Source organism: Egretta garzetta, unplaced genomic scaffold (assembly GCF_000687185.1).
Source record: "Egretta garzetta isolate BGI_Z169 unplaced genomic scaffold, ASM68718v1 scaffold81, whole genome shotgun sequence".
In the NCBI taxonomy this organism is placed as follows: domain Eukaryota; kingdom Metazoa; phylum Chordata; class Aves; order Pelecaniformes; family Ardeidae; genus Egretta; species Egretta garzetta.
The window spans coordinates 7,777,379-7,796,111 of record NW_009258671.1 but is presented as its reverse complement, the minus strand read 5'-3'; the positions used below and the strand labels follow the sequence as shown (position 1 = coordinate 7,796,111).

General features: G+C 41.2%; 1 protein-coding gene across 3 annotated transcripts in view; it reads right to left on the bottom strand.

Annotated features, from left to right (window-relative positions):
* The window catches only part of PRR5 (proline rich 5), a 57,179-nt gene that overhangs the window by 29,721 nt on the left and 8,725 nt on the right, over positions 1–18,733 (bottom strand). For 2 of the 3 annotated variants that reach the window (XM_035888534.1, XM_035888533.1), the window contains 5 exons: positions 14,583–14,663; positions 7,901–7,949; positions 7,175–7,232; positions 2,791–2,882; positions 526–666 (listed from right to left, as the gene is read on the bottom strand). In XM_035888534.1, the coding sequence (XP_035744427.1) occupies positions 526–666; positions 2,791–2,882; positions 7,175–7,232; positions 7,901–7,949; positions 14,583–14,663 (421 nt within the window). The remainder of the gene's footprint in view (positions 1–525; positions 667–2,790; positions 2,883–7,174; positions 7,233–7,900; positions 7,950–14,582; positions 14,664–18,733) is intronic. The other variant, XM_035888535.1, reaches the window with a different exon arrangement.

The window sequence follows — 18,733 nt, the reverse complement described above, 5'->3', positions numbered from 1 at the left end:
GTATCTATCTAGTCTTAATGATTCTGTATCAACAGCTTTGATAGAATTTGGTTCCAGTAACCAAATATGACCATGATTCAACCATAAATTGCATATTCACTTTGTTGCCTACTCCAGATGAGAAGCTTCATCTCCAGAACTGCTAATGCAGCAACACGCAGCATTTCATGGAAGTCATGTCATTACCACACACACTGGTTTGCTTGCAAAACTTCATATTTCAAGGCCCATAGTTTCAAAACAAATCTTTACTCTCAGACTCTCGTGATCTTAAGGCATGAAATCTGAACCTCTACAGTCTCTACTTTTAGATATTAGGAACACATTTAATTGCACAGAAGCTCTGGCATTCTGGGTAAGAGGTTTTAGAATCATAGAATCATAGAATCATAGAATCGCTTTGGTTGGAAAAGACCTTTAAGATCATCGAGTCCAACCTTTAAACGAGACTGCTTATGATGACTTCATTGATACAGTACAGAAAGACAGCTAAAGAAAACAGCCTGAGAAAAGTGACCAATTTACCTGGAGTATTAACAGCATCTGAATAATAGAAGGTGGAACTCTGGCTCTGGAACGTGATAACGCATCTTCCAACTTAATGTTGAGGGTAATTATATTCCTAAAGTGCAGAAGAGCCAGCTGCCGAACCGAGGGCTCCTTCCCCTTAGATACAGAAACAAAACAAGACAGATTATGAGCAGTGTGAAAATTAATATCAAAATGCTGTCAAAATTCCTTCTACTTCTGAGGGATTACAGGAATGATAAATGTGAATGAAAAGCAGAGGAAACGTAACAAAGGACACAGAGCAGCCTACAAATCTGCACAGTGAATTTGATTTGGCAGCAATGAACGCTACAGACAATGACTGAGTCTAACTGTGTATGAAGATGATGAGGGGTTGGGGTGGGAGACAGTGCTCAAGCACAGAATATATATGAAAATTTTGCACTTTAACAGTAATGAAATGTGTCATATATTTAAAAAAAAATAAAAAAGCAGGGTTGAATTTCTATTATTTCTCAAGATTTTGAGTACTGTCTGGATACCGTCTTCAAATTGTGGTGGGAATCCTGACTCAGCCCACCTGTGGATCCTCCTTTTCTCTACAGTTTAGGAGACTTCACAATAAGGTAGAAGCAGAGCTGAAGTCTCATACTGCAATTTCAAAGACATCTTCCTGCAGTTCTCTGCATCACTTCTCATTGAAAAAAAAAATCTCATCTGAAGAATACAATGCTAGTTCTGCCTGCAGAGATTAACACCACTTGCCTCATACCTGATGAGGAGCTGTTAAACTGTTCCCAGTGCTGGCACCAGGGCTTTTTCCTTGGGTATATATGGCTGTACATATATACACTTGCCTGCAGTTCCAAGTGCTGCCAGCCAAAGGGCTGACATTCAGCTGGTCTTAACTTACCTTAGTTCAGAATAAAAAAAACTAAGCCCATCCCACCCATTTCTTTTGACTTTGTTAATTATTTGTAATGAAGTAAAGAAGGTGAAATCAGCTTCAGTTGCTAATGAATAGAATTTACAAGAGCACATGAGCACCAGCTGGGCTTTTGGAAGTATGCTTAGAAAATCTAGATCTATTTGAAATTACATGGGACTCGGGGTTCTTACGCCCTCCAGGCTCCTTTGAAAATTCAAACAATTATTTCCACCTGAAAGGTGAGGAGACTTGTGTTGCTAAATTATTTTCAAAGGCCTCAGGAACACAACAGTGAAAGAGGTATTTGCTGCAATTTTCAAAAACATCTGAGTGAGTTCTAATTTAGTCAAGTCATCATGGAAAACGAGGTTGAGAGCCCACCTATAATCTCTAGGTTCTCAAATGTCTTGGATTTAAACTATGTGGCACTTAAAAAAATCTCCCATCATGTTCTAATAGGTTTTTAATGCCACATTATGTCTATCATTTTAAAGTTTCTACTGCTAAGACAGAAGTCAATGAGTGAAGTAGCCCTGTATGTTTTCAGAGCTCTTCTCTTTCAGAATCAAATTCTGCAGATGCAAACGGTAATAGCGATAACATTTGGACAATCATTTTAGGCATGAAGTCCACTTGGAAAAATGGGAGAAAGTTTCCAAAGTTTCCCCAAGTACGTTTAGGCACCAAACTCCCACTAACACCTGTAGGCATATAACAGCAACTCTAGAAGGTCACTTATACCTGTCTGGTACAGATTTCCTTGGGACTTAAGTGATAAACAACACTTCGTGGCCATCACTAAGTTAGAAGAGTGAGCCTCATCCAAAACAGATCAAGTACGTACTGTGGATTTAAAATTACTGGAGTCAAATTCTGTGCTCATGTAAACTGGTCTAACTTCACTAGACTATTGCTGTTCATTTGTAGTAGCATAGAATTCGACCTCGGAAATACAATTCCTTTTCAAAAGTGGAGATACTTCAGAGGCGAATTCCCATCGCAGAGAAGGAAATTTATGTATTTAAGTCAACACAGCTCCACTTATTTCAATGTGTGGATATTTCAGTTTATCGTTCATAACCTTTTTTGACTTTCAGTGTGAGTTGACAGAAGGACTAACCATCCTCCCTGCACTCTGCTCCTGTTTTCAAAGCTCCCCTTCATCTTTTTCACCCAAGCACTTCAAACCGCTGTTAGCATAACTTATTTGCATGACATGACTATACAGAACAGCTGCACTGGGAGGTTGGCCCAAGGAGAGAGAGTTAAGGATTGCATCAATCTGTTGATGAACCAGTAAAGTTGCTTTTTCCAGTTTTTCAAGATTCTATAGTAACAGAGTAATTTTTCACCTGCACAGGATAGAAAATAGCCTGAAGCATGGGCAGGACATCACTGAAGAAAAAATCCCAGGTTTCAGCTAGGGTATCCAGTAGTTTCTGCCCTGCAAAAACACAAAACAAACTAGTGAACCGTTTAGGTTGTAATCAGCTAACTGCAAAGACTAAACCACACAGGAAACGATGTGGATCTGATACTATACACAAAGATGAATCATGTAACAGCTACTATTAGCACTATGGAATTAGTATTCTTTTCACTGTATCGGATCATTCAGTATTTGTGTCTTTTCAGATGACACATCTAATGTTCTTAGTAAACTCAGAGACTTTGAGGTTAAAGCTTAGTCAGAAAAATCCTGTGAAGAATAAAGAATAATAGCTCAGGTTACCTCCTCCTCTTCTTGCTGTAATACCTACTGGGCAAGACTGCGGAGGAGAGCAGCAGGAGGAGGACACGGCAGGTTAAACGTGCAAACGTTCCTGCAGAGAAATTCCCCCACCATGCTCCCCTCTGCCCTATAAACCATAAGCCAGAAGAGCAAACTGTGCTCTGCGGAGATCCTCCACAAAGCATCCCCTCAGATTGATCCCTTAGCTTCCCTGCATTTCCACTCACATGGAAAATCTCACCCAAGATCTATGGAAAAAGAGAACGGTGTTGTGGGTCTACTTTTTACTGTAACTTTCAAAGGACGCGGTCAAAAACTGCTATGATGTAAGCTCCCTGTGGTCCTCACAGTGAGGCCACCTCCCTCTCTATTCCCTCCCCAGCTGCAGCCACCTGGAAGCCTCCCTACTGGAAACTGGAGAAGCCCTGGCCAGGTCCTACAACCACGTTGCACACAGAGTTCCTCACAGAATGCTTTGTAGCAGGAGACAAGGTCTACAGGAGAGGAAGTCTGGCTTGATAGCTAGATGCTGGTTTCAAATCCCTGTTCCCCAAAACAGTCTGTGTGACCTCGGGCAAGCTCATTACCATTCCTGTGTCCCTAACCCAACTGTGAGAGGAGAGCAATGCCACAGCACCTTATGGAGATAAATACATCGATGATTATGAGGCATTCAGACAAGATAATACAACTTATCAGGAAGCAAATTCAATAGCAATTAATTAATATTATTATTGGTGTCAAAATCACATACTATTCTTATTTTTTGTATTACAGCACTATTTAGGGAACATTTTGCCCAGAATTACACACACATCACAAAGAAACTGCATGAAAGCATCTACGCTCCAAGTGAGCGAGTGCCAATCTTTATTATGGGATACTTGATCTCCTTGCATTTTTAAGCACATGACAAATAGCACCAGCTCTGGCCCATCTGCAACTCCTGAATTATTTCTGGGTTGATGACTTTAAGTGCTTTCAGCGACAAATGTGGATCACCATGCTATACTGCAGCTGCTGGCTTGTGAACCACACCAAGGTCTTCGTTTCTGCACCACCAGGCAGGAGTTCTGTCTGACCTACACACTCGTGCGCAAGACTGAAAAGGGTGTACTCAGTTTCGATTTTTAAAAAATTTGTCTTGCGTTAATTCTAGTGAAACACAGCAGGGAACCAGGTCCAAAATTCTAGCAGCCATAGCAACAATAATAATAAATGCTGTTGCATTATAATCTCCATATACTAATGTCTGAAACACCAAAGTGTTTCAAAGATAAATCTGATCATGAAGGAGAAGCACAAGCACTCTATGCCTTGAGGGCAAAGTTTTAAAGAGTTAAACATGTTAGCTGCCGCAAGTTGAGGTTAAGTAGAAACTAAGCCCTTAGAAATCTGCCTCCAGATGTAGGTGCTGAACATTGGTTCTTTTCAAATCTTGCTGCTCAAAATGCATGAAGTCAAATTACCCTGTTGAGATAAACACGCCTTTTCTGTTGCACACTCCTTTCACCTTGTGGGCAGCTTGTTTTGTGAAGTGATGGATTTCTGTACAGCAGCTCAGAAAGGCTGTGAGGTTAACTGCCTTTTGCCAGGCAAGCCTTTTACTGGGGGCTGTGGAAGAATTCCTATGGTTTGTTGATGATGAGGATCTTTCACATGGAGGAACGTGACTTCTGTGTCCTTTCACGAATATGTTTGTTTTACTGTCAGGCAAGGATCCCTACATTTACCATAACAATTTGCCAGATTCCAGGAAGCTGGGTTACTCTAAATGTTCATTTTAATGAAGTACAACATAGTCAATTTTCTATGACAGAAAAAGGCATGTAGCGCTTTTCACAGTGCTTCTAAAAGTTAATTGAAATTCCTGAAAGAAATATAATAATAAAAAAATCATCGTTTCAAAACAAGAGCTAAAATTTTCTAAACCTCCTGCAGGACAAAAACCCTCCAAAGTGTGCTCTGAAGTGATCTTTTTTCTCTTTTGAAAACTTCCAACACCAACTGGATAGGGAAACTCCAACCACGGGATGTGGAACAACCTGAGATTTGCGGGCAGGACCGCTGCTGCTTGCAGATCCAGGAAGGGAACCCCACTCAGAATGGGAGCTCCCAAGAGTTCCACGTTCCCAACTTTGTTTCGGGTGTTTTCAGGGCCTTGGGGTCACTGACTACAGGATGGATTCTGGGGTGCTGCTGCCTCTGCTGCCAGGAAACCCAGCTCACATCCATCAGCAGCTCCCCAGGCAAGCTAACCGAAAGCTGTCTGTCAGAAAGACCTCTGCCTCCAAATGAGATTCCTAATTTACAGCTACCCTCCTGTAAATTGTAGTTTTAATGAGCTGGTATTTCCAACGACGGACTTGGAAAAAACATGACCAATTTAATCCTCACCTTACCAGCATTTCTGACCATATTTTAAGGGGCAAACACAAAATGATACACCAAATTCAAAACCAAAATAAACTTTACAGCTTGCTGAAATTTTGTGTTTGCTAAACTTTGCTCCTACACATGAAAGCTATTTAGTGGTCTCACATTTCAGTTTTTCATCTCAGCTTTGATCTCAAACATCAGAGATAGTATTTTTGATTTTCAAGCTAGTAAAACCAGAAGAAAAAGGGGTTGGACTTCGGTATATCTCTGCATCTAATTTGCTGATTTGATACCTAAAACCCAGCTTCCTTTGTGATTTACAAAGCAGCTATGAAGGCCCTGAGATCCTTACAGCTCCCCTTGTGCTCTCCAAGTGTTATCTTATACAGCTGAGGAATTCTATGTTCAACTTAGAGAAGAGTTTGGTTTTTTTTTTTTAATATGAAATTGTTCTCCTTTTGCAGTGTTCAGGCTATTGTCTTTTTATCAGCAAAGCTGGGTCCCATAGCACCATCTTAATCTGATCAACTGTACTGTCAGTAACAAAAGGTCACATTTAGGATTTATAGATAGCTGAATCTAATGGAAATGGTTGTCTCCAGGCTACTGCTTAAACAGTATATTTAGACTAAGTGGAATTATGACTGCAGCTTTGGAAAAGGAAAGACACATTTCTTTAAAATTGCCTCAAGATTCCCCAAAGATCTTCAGACTGTTTACATGGGCAATAATTCTTGAAGATATTCTGAAAACATTTGACCCTCTGATGACGTACAGAATCATAGAATCGTTTAGGTTGGAAAAGACCTTTAAGATCATCAAGTCCAACTGCAAACCTAGCACTGCTAAGTCCCACCAAACCATGTCCCTAAGTGCCACATCTACACATCTTTTAGATACTTCCAGGGATGGGGACTCAACCACTTCCCTGGGCAGTCCATTCCAATGTTTGATAACCCTTTCAGTGAAGAAATTTTTCCTAATGTCCACTCTAAACCTCCCCTGGTGCAACTTGTATCTAGGACAAAATGGCATATTTTACAGCACATCTAAATGCCACACAATAGCATAGGACATGGAAGGAGGGTGACTGTAAAACGACACATCGGGTGGAGGCTGTCCTTGATGTTTACTTCTACAAGGTGACACCACCAGAAGGTGCAGGCAGACAAATGGAGCCTCAACTGTAAAAAAAGAGACAATGCCTGACCTCGTTTATGTAAGCATGAATCCAGACTAACTCTTAAACAGCCTATAGCATGATTTTGGATTTAGCCAGACACTTCAACTAACTGGGATCTTAGTGCTTAGGTTTTTGTTTATTAAGAAACCTTTATTTTTTCGCTCTTCCTAAACACTGAGCAGGCTATAACTGAAGAAGAAGGAAGTGTCCATGCTGGAGGTAGTCTCTCCTTTACTCCCTTGCTGCCGCTCTCGGCAATCATCTCTCCTTGATGAGAGCCAATGGGAACATCAAGGCAGGACATAACAACAGACTGCAGGAATGAATGGATACAAACTAATCCATAGTCCCAGGAAGACAGTGGAAAGCATTACACTGCCTCCAGAATGTATTTGCTAACTGCTGTGACAGACAGAGGTAGCCATGCTAAAATCCAAGTTACCTTCATAAAACCGGATCTTGTCCCTTAGGATCACCATGCCTTTTGTGAGCAGCTGATTCTGTAAATAAAATACAGACTACCTTTACTCAATTCTGTACTTCCCTACAGCCATCATATTTCACATTTTGTTCATTCTTGACAATATGACAATAAAGGGGGTCTTTTATTTTAAGGATCAATCATCAAAGGACTCTTCCCTTGTCCATCTTGCTTAAATCACTCAGGACACTTGTCAAATGATGGTATAATCACCTACTGCTTTCAGGACACATACTCCATATTGTACAAAGTGCTTCTTGAACTTCAAATGGCTGAACCACAAAGCATGTACTCTGTCTTAGAGAAGCCAAAAGAATACTGCTTCAATAGACAGCGCGTACTTACTACTAAATGTCTTTCCTATTAGCTATATGTATGACAATGAACTTAATTGGTTTACTCAGGAACTTGAATTTTAAGTTAAAAGAGAATGTCTGAAGTCTACTGAAAGACAGCAACGTCACCGTGACTGGGCAATTCTATTCCACAGCTTAGGCTTTCACTATCTAACTATATATATATAAAATCCAAATCTCGTTAGTCCATAAATAACAGAACACAGAGAAGTCAGTGGACATCTCTGAATGGTTTCAAGGGGGTCTAGATCAGCATTTAGAGTTGGTGAAATGATTTTACTCAGTAGCATATAATGAAATCTGATTTAAATGAAAGAAAACACATGCCTACCTGTAGATATTCAGTGAAAAAGGATCCCAGTTCTGTTTTCAATAATTGCCTGTATTAAAAAGAATAAGAAAAGGATCTGTGTAACCAGCAAATCGCATTAGCTGTGCACTGCATGGAAAAGGGAAAGTCACTAATAGCAAAATATTTTCATATGAGCACAGAGCCTGTCAATAATGCCTAACTAGAAATAGAGTGAATGGGGTCAACGATACCAAGACTTCAAGCAGCATTTCTATGTGTTTTAAGAGAATCTGCTGTGCTTTTAGATGGCTCAGTTGCACAAATACATATGAAAGGAGATTCAGATTTGATGAAAAGAGGACACTTTCCATCTTACATCTAACCCTTTTAAAAATGCTCGAGTTGTTCTCCTGCTGTGCCAGGGCTTCACTGGCACCCAGAGCTGCAGACATGGGAGAACTCCTGGCCCTCTTTGCCCATCCGTGGGCCTGAGACAAAAACAAAGCACGTGACTTGGCTGATGTGTTCAGAGCCAAATCATCCCTGTCCTGTGTAAGGCTGAGAAAAAGGGCCATGACAGAACGCTTAGAGAGGAACCTGAAGCAGGATGATACTCTGCGGGTTTTGTTTGCAGGCATGAAATTTGGCCAGTTTTCATTGAAGGGGTCACGACCTTCCAGTCAGGAGACCCACAACAGCTGAAGTTTCATACCATTTCAGTGAAAAAGCAGGTAGGAATTTAACAGTTTAGCTCTGCTTTTCATGATTCCTCTACACTAAAACCTACAAAACAATCTCAGAGAGCAAACCAAACTCATGTGCCAAAAAATTCCCACCAACTCTCAGATTCAGAAACTGAATTCAACCTGATCCACAAACGCAATGTTTGTATCCAGATAAAACTCACTACACTGCTAAAAAGCTGTGCATCATTTAAGTGTCACGTGTTGGATGCTGTACTTCTCTGCACTCAGGTCACTATTTAGATGCATACATGAAAGATTGGACCTTATAAAAACAGAGCCCTGGCTGGGTTTTCTGAACATTTGCAAATCTGGCCTGGAGCTCTTTTGAAAACCTGTCCTTGTGTGACCACCTCAGGTCCCATGAGAAATTGGACTTAAAATCTAAACACCTCTTCAGTTAGGGTAGTTATGTAAATGAAGTATTCGGTAGCATGTTATCGTCTACCCCTTTGGGTTACATCTTTAACTAACAAATAATTAAATATTAATTAAAATAATCGAATTATTTAAGTAGTAAACAAATACATGTCTGGTTAAAAAGTCCAGCATATCCCTACGCTCCATGAAAAAGTCTGCAGGAGTTGGATCTGATGTTTTTAACACCACATGCTTCAGCACAGCCTCTTGAGATCTTCTGAAAGTTCAGGGAAAGGAGGAGCAGGTCAATCTTTAGGAGGCTGAAATACAATATCTTATTTATTTATCCTTAAAAGCATGTCCACACTGATCTCATAGCACCCTGTGGATACACCCTAGGCATAAATGAAATGGAAAATAAACAAAAGGAAGGGGTTTTTCAGATGTTCCTAAGCATCAAAATACTTTTCTGCTAGAAACCTGATTCATTCAGACATACTGTCTATGGACAAAAATGTTCAAAGACAGCTCAGACTTCAGCCATAGGTCTCTCATTGCCACAAATGGCCATGGTATGGCTAGCCCCCTTGGCAGGCTGTTGCAACATATGGGAGAGGACAACCCTTGCAGTGCCCTGAGACTCCATCCTCAATGGTAGCCCCTGACAAGCCCTTGGTAGGGGTTAAAACCCACCTCCCCCAAAGACTGTTAAGTCTTAAATCCTTAAGAGTACATCAGTGAGTACCAGGATGCCATAGCCAAATCATGCCATGCTCAAAGTGTGAATTTACTCTCCAAGTGGTGTGAGTTTTTCTGGATCACAAGCGATGGCACTGAAGGTTTTTCTTACTTTGAACATGGATAGATAAACCATTTTTAGGTTAAAATAACAAGAAAGTTGCAGTTTTAAATTCTTCTATGATAGAGACAATTTATTCCCGGTTATCTCTTTGTGCCACTCTTTCAAAAAAATACTGATACCTTGTGCTGACAGGTTTTGCTTATTTTTCTACCCTCTCCTCAAGCCAGCAGCTCTTTGAAGTCTTAGTCCTGGATTCCTCATAGTCTTGAACAAGTGATTTGCAAATACCTTCTCTTTTCATATTTTAGGTTCTACTGACAATTCCTGGCATTTAGGGCAGGAAATACAACTGATGTTTTACTTATCAAATAACTAGCCCTCTGTAAAAACAAAAAAATCTCACCAGTTTTCCATTTTTTCAGCTGTAAAGGAACTGAACAACCAGACTCCACTTAATTATATGCACTGGACTGCATCACAGCAAGCAGCGCTATGGCTATGTTAGCATCTCTGTTTACAGGGTGGAAGAAGAACTGACAGCACAATTAATGCATCTTGCTCTTTGAATCCCTAATAATACAGATACTTCATGCTGTTTAATTAATTTCTCGTGAAACAGCGAGGCCCTCAGGCCACCTCAGAATATGTTTGATGTTCTCTGTACCCATATTCATTTAAAAGAGATCCACAACAAAACTGGATCCAGCACATTGCTTGCAATTTTTTTTTCATCCTTGCTTAATTCCCTTTAATAAAAATCAGTCAGGTAGTCACCTGCCAGATCCTGGAAAATTCAATTCAGATTACTGAATAACCTTATCTAGATATGTGGACATCACGGTGGAATCCAGGTAAAAATCTGATTAAACCTAAAAGAGATGCCTGATCAGATAGCAGACCTCGTTTCAAGAGCATCTAATTTTGAAGCCAGTCATTTTGCACTCTTATGAAGCTTGTATATCACTGGTATCAGGTCTTCATTGCCTGTTTAATGACTTAATAAATTAAGATGATAATATAAATTCAAATAAAAAATGCTAAAATAGCTCCTGACTTTTTTATATCTTCCTGCCACCACTTCTTTGGTTCATTTTGAAATTAACTCTTGCAACATTACTCAGAATGGAAAGTTTAACATTGTGTAATCTGTTAAATAAAGTTAAATTAAGCAAATGGAAATGAGTGACTTTGCTGGATTTGAACTCTTGCTACAAAAGAGGAAATGCCACTAAAATGTGCTTTGTTTGTATCAAATCAATATCCTGAAACCCAGAAAAGAGGCACCTATAAATATGTATTAGCTTTAATACAGGACATCCTGCTTCCACTGTGTTTCCTTTTCCTTCTTTTTCTTCCTTGATTTAAAAGTGGTGTAAATAAACACTTTGAAGTGACATATGGTGCATGAAATGAAGAAGGAAAAAACACTGTGTGATTACTAATATCACACACCTACATCAAGAGTAAGTATACGCATATAGATTTTTATTACCTGACTTTTGAATCAATCCCCTATTAAATCACCTAGTAGGGGCTCTGAGGAAGTAATGTACAGGACATACAGTGGTGATAGTCCCAGTTAGTGGAGTATCTGCTCACCGCCCTACTGTACTTCATTAGCTTTAGCAGAGTTATTCAGGAGTTAAAGCAATGTGAAAGAGACTGAAGTCACACACTGATTTTATTAGTAGTAGGGCTTCTGAGTGCTACATAACTCCGTATTTAAGGCCACTTTCTAATGCCAAAGGAAGGCAAGAATGGTGTCAGAAGGCATTCATGTAAATGAGTGGCAGCTTTTATGAGCCAAAACTAGAAGAAAATTAAAGGTACTGTACAGATTTGTACCCACTCATGTCTTCTGAAATAATCAGTGCATACTTAATCAGGGTTCAAAGACTCAAGACGTGTGTTCAGAAAAGGAAGTTGTATGTATTTGCACGTATGTGACATACAGTAGTTGCATATACGTGACATTCCCAAGTCAAAACAAAGGTGTGCAAATACTGTGGGCATAAGGTAACTGTTCAAATATTTACACTTGGTCTGTGAGTCAACTTGGATATCCAAGGTTTAATTATGAAAAGCATCCCAGAATCTGCTCTGATTAAAGTGGTAAAATAAAGTAACTTCTTTCACTGTCCTGTAACTGTTGAAAAAAGGTACTGATACTAGCCATTTACATGAACGCTTCCACACTCAACTTCTCCCCAGTGGAAACAATGGCTATTTGTTTCTTTTTATTTATGTACTTGTGGGGAAAATGCATCTAGAACAAATGTAAGGAAAATATACACTTGTTCCACTTCTGACGTCATGTTTATGAATCAGATGTTTTTGCTATCAATAATAACATTAACCCAAAGAAAGTTATTTTGAACTAAATAAGAATAGTAGTAAGCCAGATATTTTTGGTATGTCTCAGATCAGTTTTGAGCTGAATTTAAGTGAGGCAAAAGGGCTTCGGTTGCAAACAGTCAGGAGGCCCTAAAATGTTACTGACTGTGATCAGCAGTAAAATGAAGCACGCAGCAGGAGTGCAGTACGTTCTGGAAAGAGGCTGTGGCTGGACATGTGAACAGGCATGTTTAAAAAATACTACTACCATGCTCTCCTCTAGAGACAGATCTTTCGGCTGTTGTGTCCTCTTCACCCGCTCCCAGCTTTCTCATCATAACTTTTTTCTATTAATGAAGCAAGCAGGACAGACACACAAGAAGCTTCACAAAAACAAACCCAGAGTTGTCACTGAAAGGATGGACAGCTTTTGGCAATAAATTAGAAGGCTGTTCAGGCCAAGTCGGAGGCAAGAGGGAACAATCTCAAAGCAGCAGTAGACAAGAACCAGTCTCCAAAGTGACGCTGCATCTCCCCACTCACCACTCACTCACTCACTCACTCATCCCATGAGAGTTACGCTGCTGATGCCTCATTTACGACAGCAGCTTTCTAGCTCGGTCTAGATTTCACAATATTTTGTCCATCAGCTGAGGTATGAGTCACTAAGTGTTGCTCTCCAGAAAGCAGAGCAAAACTGAGCAATCAGCTGAGATAACAACAAAGCAGCGTTATCCTTACCCTAACAAAAAGAAATGGGCCTATCATGAGGCAGCAAAGCCCATCATAAAATGGAAAAAAAAATCAGTCTATTTGTAGTCAGCTTGCCTACTTGGCTGTCTGGGATGTTGCAATAAATTTAACACAACTATATTAGCAAGCATCATCATGGTGCAGGGTTTATACCCAGGTAAATAAAATACGTAAAATCTGGGCACAATTCACCAGATAACATCCATCCCTCTATCTATCTATCTATCTATCTTGTATTTGGTGGTTCATACAAGGTTATATTTGTCTCTGTCACATCAGCAGATAATTTTTCCTCTTCTGTCCCTCACCAGCAGACAAGCATCCTGAGGCAAATGCATTGGACCAGGAAATCTCAGCCCAGAACTACCATTTTTTGTCATTCAGATAAAGCTGAAGAATCCTAACTGCACTTACAGTAATACTGATCAACCATTATTCCAATAACTAATTCAAAATGATTGATGGATCATGCTAACTGACAACCATCCTAGAAAAGCTATTCTTTGTATGTCATTTTCTCCTCAGAGAATTAAGAAATAACTGGAGAGTAAGTTTCTTTTAATTTCAAAAAGACAGAGAGAGAGGGAAAAAGAGACCACAGGCCAAATGTCATTCACCTGGACTTCTCTGAAGACATTTCCACAATTAAAGGAACCAGACTGGGCCAGTTATCCCAGACTGGGAACCAGACAGGGACAGATAACCCCAGAATATCTGGATGTTCTGTGGATTTTGTCATACTCCAGTGCCCAGATAGAGTGGGAATATGCAGTAAGGGAAAAGGAATTACTGAGGCTCTTCTCTGAAGACACCAGGGAATGTATCAGCTGTCTGTCTTTTGTAAGTGCAGCTTCTTTTCCATCGTTTATTCTTCAAAACGTTGGGACAAATTTCCAAAAGGAAATCTGCTACCCTTGTCAGTGAGAGATGGTTTATTAAGTAATAATAAGTACTAGAAAAAGTAGTAGAAAGTAAAGTGCTATAAATCCTTATCTATTGGTAAACTTGTCTTTGCAGTTTTAATTTAAATAACTTGAATGGTAGGATTTTCTCCTTCTCTCTCTCTCTCTTTTTTTTTTTTTTAAATTAAAGAAAGAAGTTCCCATTGTACATCTCACTGGTTTATATTTGATCAGTTGCGAACAGTATCATCATGGTATGAGAAAGAAACAGGAACGTTAAACTGCGTTACTCAGGTCATTGTGCTGACAAGACAGCTTTGTAACACCTACAGCATATGCAGCCTGTGCGGAAGGAGCAGACAGACGTAAGGGACCACCAGGCAGGACATCTTTCCTTGCCATGTCGCACTGAGCGCTTGGAGGCTTTACATCCTCCACAGATGCAAGAGAAGCACCTCAGAGTTAGGCCTGGCACCTATGGAAAGGGCAGCATCATTGCAGTGGTATAGGGCTGCATTACCAAAGGGGTCCAGGTTTCCCCTTCCTTAGTCACAATCCAGTACATGAGGACAGACTCTGAAATAATCCATCCTCCTCACAGCCTAATACCTCCTCTGCAGAAGGAGGAACCCAGCTCTCGCTACGCAGCAAGGTGTTGACACACAGCAACAGCTATTCACTGAGGCCAAAATGACTGTAGTGGTTGAAACTACCACTGGGAAAATAACCCCATAATACTGCTGTAGAAGCTTTCAAGTGCAAGTGCTAGCAAACGGTACTGTGCACGCTGGCTAGTAACACTTTGAATATAGAGTCGAGTCTCTTACCTGACTCCTTCATTGAGGTTGTAAAGTTCATGGTCTGGGAGACCCTTACGCTGGAACACCGCTATTACTCCATTGTGGATACTGAAAGAGGACATTATGAGTCATTAGCATCCAATCACATTTTAGAAGGGTGTCACTTCCACACTAAGCCTAACATCTCTGCCTGGGCACTGCAGACTTTTTAGAAGTCATATATGACTTCTGGTACCCCATCCCAGATGCCATAAAGGGAATTATTGCCTAGAAAATAGGTGACACCTTTGAAAATCAGTTCTTTTTGATTTGTTCCAACTTGGTAACTTCAACAGTTGCTCACCTGAAATCAGTAATTTCAGAAGACGTAGGCTTATATATTTTAGGTACTTTAAGTATATTAAGTACAACTTTTCATATATTCATATATTAAGTATATGTGAAGTATTTTCAAGTATATTTTTTGTCTCGACGGCTCACCACAGAGACAAGTAACAGCTTCATTATGAGATCAGTGATGATATCCTCAGCATTGCTGGCATATATTTGTCTGAGCTATGGTTACTTGATTTCTTTATCAACAAGTCAGCATTTATCCAGGCTGGACACTATACCTGAAGTTTAATCCGCAAATATAGCATCTCTTTACTAGAAGGGAATCTCAAGAATGGTTAGTTCTTTAAAAAAAAAATAAAAATAAAAGCAGCCCTGGACAATTATGAATTTTAAGTCAATTTAACCGATCTCTCATTCATTTTCAAAAAATGAAACAATAGAAAAGGGGCAATTGGTTACAAAGACTGCTTCCTTTTACCACTTACTCATTTCTCAAAGATCTATGCTCTTGCTTCAGCTAAAGGAAAACCAAGGCTGTGCTGAAAGAACAACAGTTCTTAGAGTTTCTAAGGCGGACAGCAAGAGAATCAGTGATGTGCTAGGCATAGGCAAACCACCTGTCCTACGAAAAAGCTCCCTTTTCATTTGGCATTTGTAACTGTTCTGCAAGCAGACGTTGCTTAGAGGTGGCGACTTTCTGCTGCCATCAGACGCAAACCAAGACAGGATTGAGACCACAAAATTCTCCAGCTCAACAGAAAGTCACATACCCAACACTGTCCACCCCTGGGGCGTATGGCCACCAGCCCCACAAATTCTAGGACGCTGAATGACAAAAACCTGCTGGGTACTGCAGGTACCTGGCAATCCATGCGCTTCGCACGGACGCTTACTGGTCCCATGAACTTAACAAGACTGCACCTCAAAGGGTTACTGAGATGAGTATGTGCTTCAAGACGAAGCCTGAAATGCTCCTGAAATACATCTGACACAATTAGTGTGATGACACATCAGCCTAAATCACTGAGCTTAGGTCTGAGGACAAAGGTAAAGAAATGCCAATGAAAGGTGAGACCAAACCTGTTCCAGCATTAGTAGAAAGGAGCAGAAGTCTCCTTCCCCTTCCCGAACACACTGCTACCTTTTATAGCCTCACAGCTTTGACTCCAAAAGGAAAAAAGACTCATGTGGTCCCTCCGTCTGTCAGCTCACCCCCACTCCTCCACTCTTGGAAGCACTTCACAATTTCTACCACATTTAACCACAGAGTTGAAGTCCCCAGAACATTAAGCTCTTTTAGGTTTCATTTGGGGTAGAAGGAGCCTATTTTAGTGACCAAAAACATACTGCAGGGTGAGCTCAGCCTTCGTGCATGCAGATGCTTTAGCTTCCTGACACTAACACACAAGAAAGCAACCTTCATCAGCTCCACTGCTCGTACTGCTGCTACTTGGTTTCTAGTATGACTGCTTTTACTGAAATGACCATTCCCACCACAGACACTGACTGCAAGTTATTTCACTTCTGTCTGCCTCAGTTACTGCACGTGTAAAAAAAAAAAGATGCTGCTGCTGAGTACTAAACGGTGTTTTAAGATATATTTATGAAGATCATAAGAAAAGCAATGATTGTAATTATCAATAGCAGTATTTCACACTGTCATTGTCACTGCTTTGTTCTTCTTCCCTCACAATCCTCCTGATTGCAAAGGGAAAATACAGACTTTGGCATGTGCCTCTTCCTATTCAATGTTGCACCTGAGAAGGGGATATGACATCTTAAGGCTTATTAAAAAAACCCCACAGGGCAGAAGTCTTCCTGCCCTGTCTCCCTGGGTGGCTCTCATTCTGCATACCACCTCCCAGCCCGCACTCAGCCAAAGCAAGAATAGTAACAACCAGCCACAGAGGTGGCTCGGGGTGTGTATTTGGGGGTCACTGACTTAAATCACACCCCTAAAACATGTACTGAAAAGATCTTCTGAGTATCAGAAGCTACAGCATGAAAACCAGGAGCAGAATTGCCCATCCTGGATGTACCAGGATTTGGCATTGCCCTGTATTGTGAGGAAGAGCTAAAGGAGATACCTGTTCATTAGGTCTCCAGCAGGAGAAAGCCTGATTCCTATGGGTGGGCAAGCTTGGTTGGCTCAGGGCCAGATCCAGCCGCATACGGCTGCTCCCATGGCAAGGGGACGTCGTGGCAGGCGCTACGCCAGGCAGCGGTGGAGTGTGGGCAGGGGACCTCAGGCACCCACATTAAACCTGCCCAGGTCCCTGGTAAGACACCCCTTTCAATGCTTGCTGGGAGCAGAGGACAGGGATGGAAGGTAAAACTGCTGTTATTCACTGAGAGATTTAAAGTGCAGGCACACAACAACACTGAACAGCAAAGGCATGCGCTACTAGAAAAGCTGAGTGGAAAAAGGAAATTAGAAGTGGCAGGTGAAGGATAAGACCCACTGTGGAGAAATGCACAAGCAGATCAAAATAGGAACCATTACCCTCTTCTCTCTTTTGCTCCTTTGAGGACGTTTCCAGGGCGTTAAGCATTCCCCCTCACCACACTGGTCCCTCTTTCCCCCCTACACCCACATGCACAGACATACACTCATGATCTAACCCAGCTTATTTTGGCTGGCTCGAACAGACACACTCAATTTACGATTATTTGAAAATTGGCAGCTAAATGTCTCTGGTATACAGTGAAGCGACTCGGGTATTTTAGTATTATGAGTAATATGTGAAGTACGATTAATGTAGTGAATAAAACAAGCAGTCTTTACACGCTTTTCTGATTCGGAAATGAACTTTGCAGTGTTCCCTGCCAGCCTTCTGCAGAGAAGAATGACTAAATCTCTCTTCTAGAAGCCAGCGTGCTCTCCTTCTCTCTGGCACTCCTTCCTAAACGAGGGGGAGATTTTCTCTTTCCAGCTTAACAGGTCCATTATTATTCCTCAAAGAAATAAGAGAGAGCAAGCTTTTCGAACAAGAACTTAGGGGAATAGGCCGTGAGCATTTAAGTTATTGCCTGTGTAGTAGAACTGCACCTACGTAAAACATCCTAGTGGTGATCTTTTAATCTGCCTGGGATCTTCCTTGTAGTGAGGGACAACTGTCTTGTCCGGAAAACAAGCCTTAGCCCTGCTGTGTTGACCAGCTGCCTTTCCTTCCTATCGCAGACAGCAGCACTTGCCTGCAGGGTTCAGGCAGGCAGTCCCAGGCAGCAGGCAGTGTGGGAATGCCACCGTGATCCGGCCCTCTGCACTTGCTCAAGAGGTAACAAAGAGGAGTCAGAATAACCAAGATGCTATCAGTGGCCTAAGTTGGTGTCAGGATAATAAAAAGCTAGCTTAAATCACAGAATCACAGAACGGCAAGGGTTGGAAGGGACCTCGGGAGATCATCCAGTCCAGCCCCCCTGCTAAAGCAGGTTCTCCTAGAGCATGTTACACAGGACTTCGTCCAGGCAGGCTTTGAATATCTCCAGAGAAGGAGACTCCACAACCCCCCTGGGCAGCCTGTTCCAGTGCTCTGTCACCCTCAAAGGAAAGGAGTTTTTCCTCATATTCAACTGAAACCTCTTATGTTTCAGTTTGTGCCCATTGCCCCCTGTCCTGTTGCTGGGCACCACTGAGAAGATTCTAGCTCCGTCCTCGTGACATCCACCAAGATATTTGCACATGTGATTAGATACCCTCTCAGTCTTCTCTTCTTCAGGCTGAACAAGCCCAACTCTCTCAGCCTTTCCTCACAGGGGAGATGCTCCAGTCCCCTCATCATCCTTGTTGCTCTCCTCTGAACTCTCTCTTAGTTACCTTAAAATCTTCTTAGTTACCTTAA